The 12,483-nt window shown below is 41.9% G+C and overlaps 1 protein-coding gene across 1 annotated transcript in view; it reads right to left on the bottom strand.

Moving 5' to 3' along the window:
- Window positions 1-1,713: 1,713 nt before the first annotated feature.
- The window catches only part of GALM (galactose mutarotase), a 62,075-nt gene continuing 51,305 nt past the window's right edge, over window positions 1,714-12,483 (bottom strand). Inside the window, exons 5-7 of the mRNA XM_043468366.1 lie at window positions 5,182-5,323; window positions 3,514-3,688; window positions 1,714-2,889 (exon numbers count right to left, since the gene is read on the bottom strand). Coding sequence (XP_043324301.1) covers window positions 2,812-2,889; window positions 3,514-3,688; window positions 5,182-5,323 — 395 coding nt within the window. The 3' untranslated portion in view covers window positions 1,714-2,811. The remainder of the gene's footprint in view (window positions 2,890-3,513; window positions 3,689-5,181; window positions 5,324-12,483) is intronic.

Here is a 12,483-nt window from a genome sequence, read left to right as displayed (position 1 = left end):
ACTTAAAAGAAGATAAAAATTCCTTGATTGAAAAAGGATCACAGTCCTGTCCAAACTCTCCAAATAACCCAGGGAACTAGATCCCACATGCCACAACTAGGAGTTCACATGCCACAACAAAGATCAAAGATCCCACATGCTGCATGCAACTAAGACCTGGAGCAGCCAAATAAATACTTGAAAAAAAAGCCCATTGCAAACTTCTGATTCCATTGTTTCATTTTAAACAGTTAACAGTTATAACTGGTGATGGGAACTGGCTAGGGAACAGGGTATATGCTGTGCTTTCTGTTTTCTGCTGGTAGTTTTTCATGTTCTACTTTTTGCAAATGACCCATTTATTCTTTGATGCTAGCTAGTTTCCTTTAGTCTTTGGAGATTGAGCTTGTCATTGGTCACCTAACAGTCACAACAGTTCAACATCCATAGCATGCATCTTAGACTTTATAGCAATGATTGTGCAAATTATTTAATGTTAAATCTTACCTTGTTAGGCAAAATAGGTGGGAACTGGAAAAATGAAAATTTCAGTCAGCGATAAGAACTTGTGTCATGAATTTGAAACAAAGGAATACATAGATCGTTGAACTGAAATCAATAATATGCTCACCTATGAAAGATCAGAGCTCAGAATAATACAGTACTAGTTTGGTCGTGGGTGGGGGCTGGTGTATGGTAAAGAAGGCATGGACTTCTGGGGACCTGGAGACTTACTCTTGGTGGGGGTTGCATTTGAGTAGATATTTACATTTTCAACAAGTCTTTAATAATTCTATAATATATGGTGTTTTCCATACCAAATAATACCATGGTTTGTTTTCACCACTTCACATTAATTGTACTAGTGGCCAACTTTAGTTTCTGCCTGCAGACTTATACTCATCCTCCAGACAATTACAGTCTATTCCTTTTGCCTCAGAGGTGAGAAAACAGGCCAAGTGAAATTAGACTGTTTGCCCATGTAGTAAAAGCCAGGAGCAAAGTCAGTGGTCAGGGCTCCCAGCTCTGTCATGGTGCAATTCTACATCATCTAGTTGTTACTATTAGTCTTGTCTTCCCCAAAGAGATTTGTGATGTTCCTAAGGAACATACTATATCTTGGACATCACCTCTTGAACTGCTTAACTGCTTAATGTCAAGAGGACATCACCTCTTGAACTGTGATGTTCCTAAGGAACATACTATATCTTGGACATCACCTCTTGAACTGCTTAACTGCTTAATGTCAAGAGGACATCACCTCTTGAACTGTGATGTTCCTAAGGAACATACTATATCTTGGACATCACCTCTTGAACTGCTTAAAAGACCCAGGAGAGAACTGTTAAGTGCTCAGAAAATTCATTTTTAGTTCAAAGTGAACTAAAAAACAGTATCTTCAAGGGGTGGCAGAGGATGAGATGATTAGATAGCATCACCGACTCAATGGACATGAATCTGAGCAAACTCCAGGAGCTAGTGGAGGATACTATACTCTTATAGAGGATCCTGCAGCCTGGTGTGCTGTAAGTCCATGGGCCCAGAGAGTCAAACTCTCTGAGCAACTAAACAACAAGGAGAAAGGGGAAGTATGTAGGAAGGTCCACAGGCTGCTAGTAGATAGTATTCCCAGCTAGGGCTGGGACTGGAGAGCATAGTAGAATCCAGAACACACGGTTTATATTTGATCCATTTCCCAAAGGCTCACGCCTGACAGAATGAAGAAACTGGGAGTTTTTTGAAGGTACAGATTTTGATTTTATTTAAACTGATTATTAGTGTATAATAGTGTAAGATACATTTCTTTAAAAGCCACCAACCCAAACCCACCACTGATGATTCAGTTAGGAAAGGTGGGAAGCCCAGGCTGATCTACATAACACAGGTGCTCTCCAGTGCAATCTGCAGTTCTCTCGGCTAAGGTCCTCTCCTCACACTAACACAGCTCCTGTCTCCAGTGACCCTTCCTACGCCTGGGCTGAACTGGCCTTCTCAGTTAACTGTGAAGGCACAGAATCAAATTTACAGATGCTTTCTGGACATTTTGATCTCGCACCTTAAATCACATCATCTGTAAAGCTCAAACAGACTCACGCTTCTTTTTATAAAAGTGAATTTTGGAAGAAAGGCTGGCTAACAGTAAGGATTAGACTCCTCTGTGCCCATGAGTTGATGCTAGGGATGCTCCTGAAGACTGGAGTGGAGACAAAGAAGGGGACTTGAATTTGCATGTTTTTCATGCAAATAACCCGACTTAGAGTCTTGGTTAAAATTTTTCCTAGTGCAGTGTCTTTAGGTGAGTCATTTATCCCCTCTAAGCCTAAGGTGACTCACGTCTTCATCATTTGTTGCCTTATTGAGGCAGACAGGGTCCCTCTGCCAGCAGGCTGAATGAGCTAAGCGACCTGAAAACCCCATAGGATGCATAGGGCAAGGTGATGTGAGCTAGAGGAGGAGGGGGAAAAAAGGATTGAGTAGGATCAAAGAAAGAAAGGGTGAAAAGTAGAAAAGAAAGAGGCAGAATGGACAGATGGAGCCCAGGTGCCACTTCTGGGCTAGGATCAAGGCTGAGATGATGGGTGACATAGGTGGTGGGGTCCCTTTTCACTTCACAGAGAGGAGAGCTGGTCATTAGACCTGGCCTGGAGCCAGTCTTTGAGAAGGAAATCAACATTCAGACTTGACTACCCTGACTGCTACCATTTGTATGATTTTAAATCACAGAATCACTTTGAAAGCCTCTAAATCTTTAGGTCATCTCTTGATAGGAGAATCAGGCTGCTAAAGGGGCTCCCAGCCTGGCCTTGGAGCAGGTCATATCTCTACATTTTCTTAAGCCACAGAAAACTTGAACCAAGTGGTATGGTCATACTCCTCACCAGGCTTCAGCAACACAGGAGAAAAGTGGGGCTGTGAAGAGGAAAACAATACAGGTTACACCTTGCCAACCCAGGTTTCACCCTTAACCATTCAGGATGGCTTCTGGACTGGTCTCTAGACCAGTTCTAATGTGAACCAGGGTAAGAACCATTTATTATTGGTTTGCAATGAGATAAAGAACTTGAACCAGGATGAAAATCAACCACATCACTGAATACACTTTGTCACAGCAAGACTTTCTTAATGAAGGAAGAGGGGTTGATTTACATCCTGGTACAGGCTGCAAGCGTCTTATTATGGGCTTGAATGTTGAGGAGCATTACTCTAGGCAGTAGCTGGAAAAGAAAGGAGGAAGTGAAAGGATGAAAAGATTTGGAGGATCATCTTAACAGTGTGGTTGTATAAAATGAGTAAATATTGATAAGGAGAAAGAAACTGAATAAAGGCTTTGAAGGTACAAAATAAAGTTTTTTTTTAACATGTGAATGCCATGTTAGTAACATGGCTAAGAATTTCCTATGTTTATCTTGACTTGGAGAAGAGAACACACACAGACTTTTGAATCATACAGCTCTGACTTGAGTGTTGTGATCTCCGTCATCTGGTATGACCCTGGACATAGCACCACTCTAACAAGCTGGCTTGTGGACTTACCTGATTGACTGCATCAGGCCAGCTCTGAGTCTCAAGGCAGAATCCGGAGTGCTTGGGGTAGACTGCTCCACTCTTGCCCTTCAGCGTGCCATCCAGGAAGTTGCCCGTGTAAAACTGGACCCCAGGTTGGGTGGTGTACACTTCCAGGACCCGCCCGCTTCCAGCATGATAGACCCTAGAGATAAAGCCAGATAACGTATGTGTAGGTCCAGGGTGAAAAAGCAGACAGGGAGAAGCTGGGAAGCAGCTTTGAGATGGGAGTCAGACCCAGCCATGCAGCCAGGCAGGATACGGAAGAGACAAAGATGAGAAGAGCATGGTAGGAGATTCTCGCAGCCTCTCAGAGGAGGCGTAAGTAGGTGGTTTGTTTTTTGTTTTTTAAGTAGGTGGTTTTGAAGATCTGCAGTAGCACCTTCCCACTCTGAGCTTGGCTTCCCTGGGGAAGGCAAAAGCGACTTACCCTAGTCAGATACGTTTGTGTGTGTCAGGGGAGCCAGGTTGGACAGAGGCAGTTTTAGGGCTCTGGGGGGAGACTGGAATAATTTCTCATAAGGAGTTGGAGCTCTCTGCTTGGTCTGACAAGACAACCAATTATGTCTTTTGAAAGAGAAGAGATGCTTTTCTAAGTTAAACTACCTGCTGCCCTGGGGCTAGAGCAGGCAGGGGGCTCCTTAGTCAGCTATCCCCCTAGAATAGACTGCTAGACTGTTCCCTTTTTAAAAAAAAAAAAAAAAAGAAAAGCCTCTACAGAGGAGAGAGTACCTACTTGGTCTTATATTTGGGGCCAAAGGGATATACATAAGGCTAGGTCTCTCATAGCCTTATCAAGGTAAAACATCCCACAATGAGGTTCAGGGAAAGATGTTTAGAAAGAGAAAGGCCAGGGATTGAACAGCGAGAGAAGGCAGGAGCGGGGAGAGGTCTCCTCAGGTGGAGGCCGTCTGGAGAGAGACGTGAGCAGGAGGCACAGATAGAGGAACACAGCTGGGGTTGGTGCTGGGGCTGTGAGGGAGGGAAGGCTTTTGAAGTTCTTTCTGTTTCTGTTAGAGCTTCAATCATTTTCTCTGCTTTATTTAAGGTCTGTCCACTCTACAAACATGTATTGATTATGTGCTAGTGCCAAGCATGGTGTTAGGTGTCAAGGTAGAGGGAGGGATTCACAAAGATGAGATGATGTGAAGTACTTGGAATTTAGTGAGAAGGACAGTGTGGACACAGATGCCTATCAGACAGGCTGGGGCTGGTGAGCACTATACAGGAAACGTAACCTCCAGCCTTCCATGCAAGGCAGCAGAGGAGTCAAGAAAGGACGAAGGACTCGGGAAGTTCAAGGAAAGCAGAGGTGACTTTAGCAGGAGGAACTGGAGCTTCTAACAGGAAAAAATACAAAGGCCTGAGAGATGGGGCAAAGATGGGGAGAGAGGAACCAAAGAGACAGAATGCCAGGCAGGGATAAAGGCAGATAGGTCCGGGGGGAGGGGGGCGCGGGGTGGGGGGGGGCGGCGGGGATGAAGTCACCCGTGGAATAAGAGCTTTGAAAAGACACTTGAGTTGTGGGAGATAGTCCCCCACAGCATAGTAACTGGCATTAATAGGGCCAGAGGAAAAGCTCCTTGAATAGGAGTTAGGATCTCTTCCCAACAGAGGCAGCAAATGAAAAGTACCTACCGTGCACAGAAACGCTTTTCTTTAGATCCCTTCAAACAGAAATTGTGGTCAAAGCCATTCATGTGGAACTCCTGCAGGTGTTTTCCAAGCTCCACTGGCTTCCTCAGGTCAAAGGCAGTTCCTTGCACTGAAGCTATTTCTCCTGGTGGGAAGAAGCAGAAAAAAAGAGTGATAAATGCCGGAATAAAATCTTTATACCCTAAAGACCCTACTGGTTCTACCCTCCCAGCCTTAATTTCAATTAGTAAAGGAGGTGGGAGTCAGATCTTACGAAGAATAAATTATTAGATTTCCTTAATTGTAAGGTGCTACTGATTGCAAGATGATAAAATTCAGAATCATTCAAGTGTGGGAAAAAGTACAGAAATCAAGGAAGCACTTCATTTTCATTAAAGGATAAGGTGGATAAAGGTTGTCCTAACTTTTGAGTCAGTTACCTTGTTGACATTTCTTGCTTTAATCCTGAGATACCCCAGGGCTCATATCCAAGCATGAGCACCTGGTACTGGCTAACCAGATGCTAACAATGGCCCTGAGACTAGTGATTTTCAAACCATTTGGTGCCATTATTAGCCAAAGTGACACTGGTAACCACTCTTCCCCAGTCACTTCCCTGATCAGTCTTTATACTTGAACTGTAGGGGGAACTGTTAATAACAACACTGGGACAAATGAGTTAACCAGGACAGTCTGGGGCAAACCAGGATGTATGATCACTCTACTATTAGCCAGTTTTAGAGTCAAAGCTTTGTGTCTCTAGGAGTGACTCTTGAAGGTGTTTTAGTTGGCAAGCACTGCCCGCTTGCAGTGTGTAAGCCAGATTCCTCAACCTTTAATGGGTACATTTGTTCTTATCAAGGTGAGACATTCTGAAGCCTCTTTACGATGATGTGGGTGGGAGGGACCAGTCCTGGGGAGGACACTGCAGTGTGAAGACCCTCAACTTTTAAAGCGAAAAGTACAGAAGAAATCTGGATGGAAGCCCCATCTTGGTGGTTATTACACAACAAATGATGCCCAGTCAAGAACATCCCTTTGTGGCATCATAGAACTCAAGGATGTTGGGACCAGAAGGGTTTTCAGAGCTCGTCGTTTCCAAACCACTCATGTAACAGATGAGACTAAGATCCATAAAGCTTTTGATATTGTCCAAAAAACAACCCGTGATGTTAATATACACATCTCATCAATTTATTATAAGATACTTTCATATTTTAAAATCTCTGAAATCATATCATGTCATGTTTTAACTGGCAGAGATTTTTTTGTTTGTTTATTTCATAGTATGTAAAATAAGGGCTTCCCCAGTGGCTCAGCAGTAAAGAATCCACCCGAAATGCAGGAGACTTGGGTTCAATCCCTGGATCAGGAAGACCCCTTGGAGACAGAAAACAGCAACCCACTCCAGTATTCTTGTCTGGGAAATCCCATGGACAGGGCGGCCTGGCTACAGTCCACGGGGTTGCAAAAGAGTTGGATACAACTGAGTGACTAAATAACAACAATAATGTAAAATAATGGTGAAATGTACAATCAATGGCATTTCAGAGTTGATAAAATATGTGAAAATAGTTTACCCCATCATCTTCTCTACTAAAACCACTGAAGGAGAAGTCTGGGCTTCAAGGGTAGAAAAGAGGAATCAGAATAATCTTGTGAGTGAATTTTCTAGAGATCCAAGGGAAAGAGTGAATTTCTCAATAGACAATCCTCTAGACAGGGCTTGTCAAAAGACTGTAACATGGATTTTACATTCTTCTGAATATTGTGCCATTTTGCTTTACCTTTCATTCTTTTCCCAACTTTCAGGTCTGTTCTTTAGATGTTAGGCCGAGCCATCTCAAACAAGGTACACAAATATTTTGACTTTAGCTCCATCAAGAAAGCTGAGGGAATGTGGGGGAAGCCTTCCCCCAGAGGCATGTTCCTGGAATGTGTCAAAGCCAAAGCAACGGGCTAGGTGCCATTCACTCAGTCACTCTTTTGATTGATCAACACCTACTGTATGGCAGGCACTCTGATGGGCAGAGACGCCACACAGATGAGACATGGAACACATCTTTCTCAGCTGCTTGCAGCCTGAAGGAGGAGATGGACATATAAGCAGCTCATAACCATAGAGTGTAGAGTGCTCCAGCAGAGGCACGGCTGTAGAAAGAAGACAAGCAGTGCGAACGGGTTGGCTTAGATGTGGCAAACTGGGGAGATTTCATGGATGAAAGTTTAGCGGTTGAGCTGAGACCTGAGGTGAGATCATAGTAGGCTGAATGGGTGAAGAAGTTTGAAGAATAACTGACGTGGAGAAAAACAGCTTAAGTACAAGGTGATTTGTGCGTGTTTATTGCCGGGAGCCGTTATGGGGGGTCCTGCCCGTGACGAGGTCATGAAGAAAATACCGGGCAGGCAAGGCCGTCTAGGATAAGGGACCCCCCAGGTTGGCCTCGGCCTCTACCCCACCCTGTATCCTCCCCCCTTTTCTGCTGTTGTTCTTGTTTACCCTGTTGCGGATTCTTGTGTTGCCTGCCTAGAGCTCTCCTGCTCCTCTTTCACTGAATGAGGACCAACTTAAAAGCTAATTAATAAATCTCCTGGACGCTGGTACCCTATGAAGGGGCCAAGGATGAAGGAAATGCTTCAATTCAAACCCTTTTGCTGGCATTCTGGCTTGTGTGATAAATGTGTGCTCTCATTGCAAAAAATGCTCATGATTGTTCTAAACATCCTAAGCACAGTACGCTAACAAAAGAAACTATTAAGCATAGGCCCCTTCACGGGGTGAGAAAAGCTCCACAAATACGATAGCCACGAATGTGCCTAATAGAAAATACTTTAGATAGAGATTAGCTGGTGACTTCTTGCAGGTGGTTAACTTTTAGACTAAGAGCCTGTTTTGTGCCATATCTGCTGTTTCTGCAGTCCTTCGCATTTCTGTTCTTATAAAAATGTAATCCTATCTAGTTCCCATAGAGATGACACTTATTAGGAAGAAAATAGATTAATTATAAGAAAAACAGGGTCGGCTACTGAAGTTGCTTAAGTCACACCAGGTGCAAGCCATAAAATGTTAGCAGGCCTGAAGGCCAAATGATAAGAAAGACTCTTGTGAATGAAAAAGTATGTGGGTGACATCCTGTTTCTGTTGAAGGTCAAGTTGCTGTAATGTTTTGAGATGACCTGTGTGTAAGCAATATGCACTTCCCCCAAAGATGTTGTTAAGGGTATAAAGGAGCCGTGCAAAAATAAACTTGAGACTTAGCCCCGAGCTTTGTCTCACTCTCTCTCATTCGCCGACGCCGTTCATCCTGAGGGTTCCCCTGGATCCTGCTGGGGCTGGACCCCGACAAGTGGCACCTGAACAGGGACCCAAAGGTAAGTCTCTTATCGTCCAGTTTTCGGAACGGCTAGGACCCCAATCTGGGTGCCGCGGGCCCCCCTGCATAAGACAGGTAGGGTAAGGAGGGTGGGTAGGACCCCACTAGGGTGCTAAAGGCCCCCCCTACATAAGAAAGGTAGGGCAAAAAACGTGGGTAGGTTTGAGAAAAGACCCCACTAGGGCGATAAGGGCCCCCCTACATAAGAAAGGTAGGGTAAAAAGGTGGGTAGGTTCCAGCTTCTTTCTTTTCTAAGATTAACATTCTCTCCTTTTTCTTCTTCTAATTACTAACAGAAAACGGGTAACAGTGAGTCAAAAGAAAGAGAGCTTTTTATTGGAGTCATAATGCAACTCCTTAACCGCCGAGCAATTAAAGTTAAAAAGACCAGCGTTCAATCTTTTTTCACATTTGTACAGGAGCAATGTCCTTGGTTTCCAGGAGACAGCAGTTCTCCTGGGTTCCCTTACCCTACTGCTGTCCACCCGAGTGCCCTTCCCAATGGAGTCTCTTGCTTTGTCAGCACATGTGTCTCCTCGGACAATTCATTTCCGAGTGTTAGACAAGAGCCCGGTTTCGGGCCCTGGAAGGGGTCCCCCTTCCTGTTACTGGTGGGGACTCTTCTTCACTGAGACTGACATCCTGACCACTCGGGGTACTCAGAGGCCAGCTTGCCTGCCAATGGACCAGACCCAGTGACCACAACTGGGACCCTTTAGTCCCTGGTCTCCTCCTGACGTGGACAACTGGCTAGAGTGCTCTGACCGGTAAGGAACAAGAGACTTTATTGACCTTTCTCCCCTTCTCTCTCTCTTTCTTCTCCTTAGCCCTTCCTATCCTTCCGTTTTTCTAGTCCCCCGGTCCTGGACGCAGGAATCTAAAAAGCCTTTAAATTTTTTATTTGTTTCAACTTTTTATAAACTAGTAAATCTTATACTGTAACATCTAATTCATGACCAAACTTAGAAAATGAAGCTAGATCTTGCACTGTGTCTGTCTAAATATGTCTTGGTGTGTCTTTGTCTCTGGATATTATTTTTTAGGTTAATTTGTAAATGAGCTCTATTTAATTGGCTTTAAAAAAAAGGTAAGCGCTTACAAATCAAATAATTCTAAATTAAACAATAAATTCCATGTTCAGGTGAACTAGAAAATATTCAGTATTAAATACCTGATATTAATGTTTGTTTGTCGACCTATCTAATATAGACATGTCTTAAAACAATTAACATCAAGTAAAATATTTTCATTGTACCTAGGTTTAATATAAGTATTATATCTGTTACAAGTTTGTCAACAAGAAAATTACCTCAAATAAAGAAACTTCTAATAAATGTAAGTGAGATATGAGTTTATATATAAACTCTATTAAAAATAATTATTCTTTAGGAATATTTGTCTACAATAGTCTCTCCAGATTGGTGTAACTTAAATTTCTAAGGGTTATGCTAAATTAAGTATTGAAAGTCTATTAAATAATTAGGTCATTTCCAAATAAAATAAGATTTTGAAACATTTACTACTAAACACTGATTTCCTTTATCAGAAAAACTAAAGAAGTTTGGGACTGCTGATGAATAAAAGTAAGCTGATGCAAAAACTTGAATTTGACTTTTCTTTCTGTTAAAAGAACACACTTTCTTCAGATGTTGAACTGCATTTGACAATAGATTTAAGTTTATTTACCTCTTAAATGGTCTGTTCTATATTTGCCTCTAAAATCCTATATTGTTACTTTGGCTGAGTAAATAGCTATTGTTTCACAGTGACCTGTAGTCCCATCTGACTGAATGCTCTAAACCTTTCTGTTATTTGTTGACAAAACTTCCTAAATTATTCTGATGAAGGACTTTTAGCTTCTAGTTAACTTTGGGATGCTTCAGAGGGCCCCTGAAGCATCCCAAAGAAAGATATTAAACTGTGTTTATTTGGTTGGTTAAATTACATAAAAAAGATTATCAAATGAGTAATAAATCTGCTCATGTTATAATATATGGTAAAATTACTAATACAGATATCCTATATAGAGTTCTTAACATTTTGATATGTCTTAATATTCTAATGAAAAACCTGATGACTTCACAAAAGTTAACAAAGGACTGAATGAACCAGCGAATATGCTTATAACTTTTACAGTTTCTATCTAAAAATTTACAGGTTTGAATCTTATGTTTTCCAGGAGTAGGAAAAACCTTCCTCTCAAACTAATTATAGAAAAAATTTGGTCTCTCAACAGGGAATGCCTCAGAGTCCTGAATACATTTTCCTGCTAACCTGTGTCTCCCAAACTTAACTGGGCTTACTTATCCAACTCCCCTTTATTACAGGTCATAAAATAGACAGAGAAAGATGGATCATATCAACCAATGACTCCACCCATATGTTCCCTCCCTGAAACCCTCACACCCTGGGGAAGGGAAAAAAAACTAATAACATTTCTTTAGGCTATGAAGTCCTTCCATTGCCTGGGCCCAGAAAAATTATGCATAAACGTCGGCCGACAAACTTGGGCTTTCGTCCTACCTCCAAAAGGCTTTTGGACATTGCGGCCCTTTCTCTGTCTGTGAACCGCGTTTATACTACTAAAACTTTAGGGAAAGAACAAAAAACATTATATATTATGCTGCTTAAGTGGTTTAAAAGGTTACTAACACTATGTTGAAACATTACCATGACAAAGGACTTCTTGGTTGGCTTGACAGTGGAATGACACCCTCCTCCTACTCCTGGAATCATCCTCGATAAACAAATTGGGCCTGAACTATGAGACATATATAAAACATAAAAACTTGCTGCCAACACCAGACAACTTGAGACTCGGACCGAACATTTCACGGGGACTAGTTGTGGTCATAGTAACTATTTCTTTCGCTATAATCAGTCATACTTTATACAGTATTTTATACAGTAATTGCCTGTGTCCCACTTGCAATTTAATCTGTAACTTGTATTAATTGCCAATTTTGTGTGACTCCTGTTCAATTCAATCATAGTACCTACAACTGAAAACAAATCAAATTTCATTTACATGATAATGCCTCTCTGAATGTACTATTACTGCAAAAAAGAAAATCTTTGAAACATTTTCTAAATGTCTGCCCTCTACCACTAATTTGGAAACTTTAGCTCAACAAATTATCTGGGCTAAACCCACAAGGATGGTTTTAAAGTATTACCCACAACATCGGGTCTAGAACTGTAACTTTGGTGATTGTCTTGATAATTGTATTTGTTGTTTATCGTCACCTTTCTATAAGGTTAGGTAATACTGGCCAAACTCATTTGGTCAAGACCTTTTTTGCAGGTGTGATAAAATAAGAAAAATTGTCAAAAAGCATTTAACAGGAGGCTTCCCGTGTGCTGTTATAGATCTGTCAGGAAACCTCTGGCCCTTATTAATTCCTGAATATTCAGGAATTGAGGGGAGAGGCACGCCTTTCCCAGGGCTGAGAAATCCAGGCATTTCCTTTGTTAGTTTCTCATTATGGTGATAAGTACCCTCTTCTCTCTTTAAAAGGGATCCCCTTGTGTTCTGTAAGTCTAAAATTTTAATCTTTATCTTTGCTGAAAATAACTACAGTATATATGCCCATGCCATGTTGATTAAAACACCTTTGCTCCATCAGAGCTTTGGTCCCTGTAAAATAGCTCCAGCATAAGTTTAGATTTAGACAGATTACATGGACAGATTAGAACAATCTAGCATTCCTGATTAAATTTTACTGCCGCTGGAGCCGCCAGTGATTTCCTTAAGACCTTCTCCAACTTTATCTCTGCGAAAAATATCTTGTCTACTGTTTTCAGTTACATCGTTGTAATAGCGCTGATTCTTCTTATTATTGTTATTCTCCCTTGATTCGTCAGAACTCTTCGGCAGAACACTCAGAATCTCGCAACTGAGATCCATCTGGCTGTTTTGAAAAATAAAAAA

The sequence above is a fragment of the Cervus canadensis genome, chromosome 5, assembly GCF_019320065.1.
Source record: "Cervus canadensis isolate Bull #8, Minnesota chromosome 5, ASM1932006v1, whole genome shotgun sequence".
NCBI lineage: Eukaryota > Metazoa > Chordata > Mammalia > Artiodactyla > Cervidae > Cervus > Cervus canadensis.
Note: the sequence above shows the minus strand (reverse complement) of the source record. Positions and strands in the feature narration are given on the sequence as shown.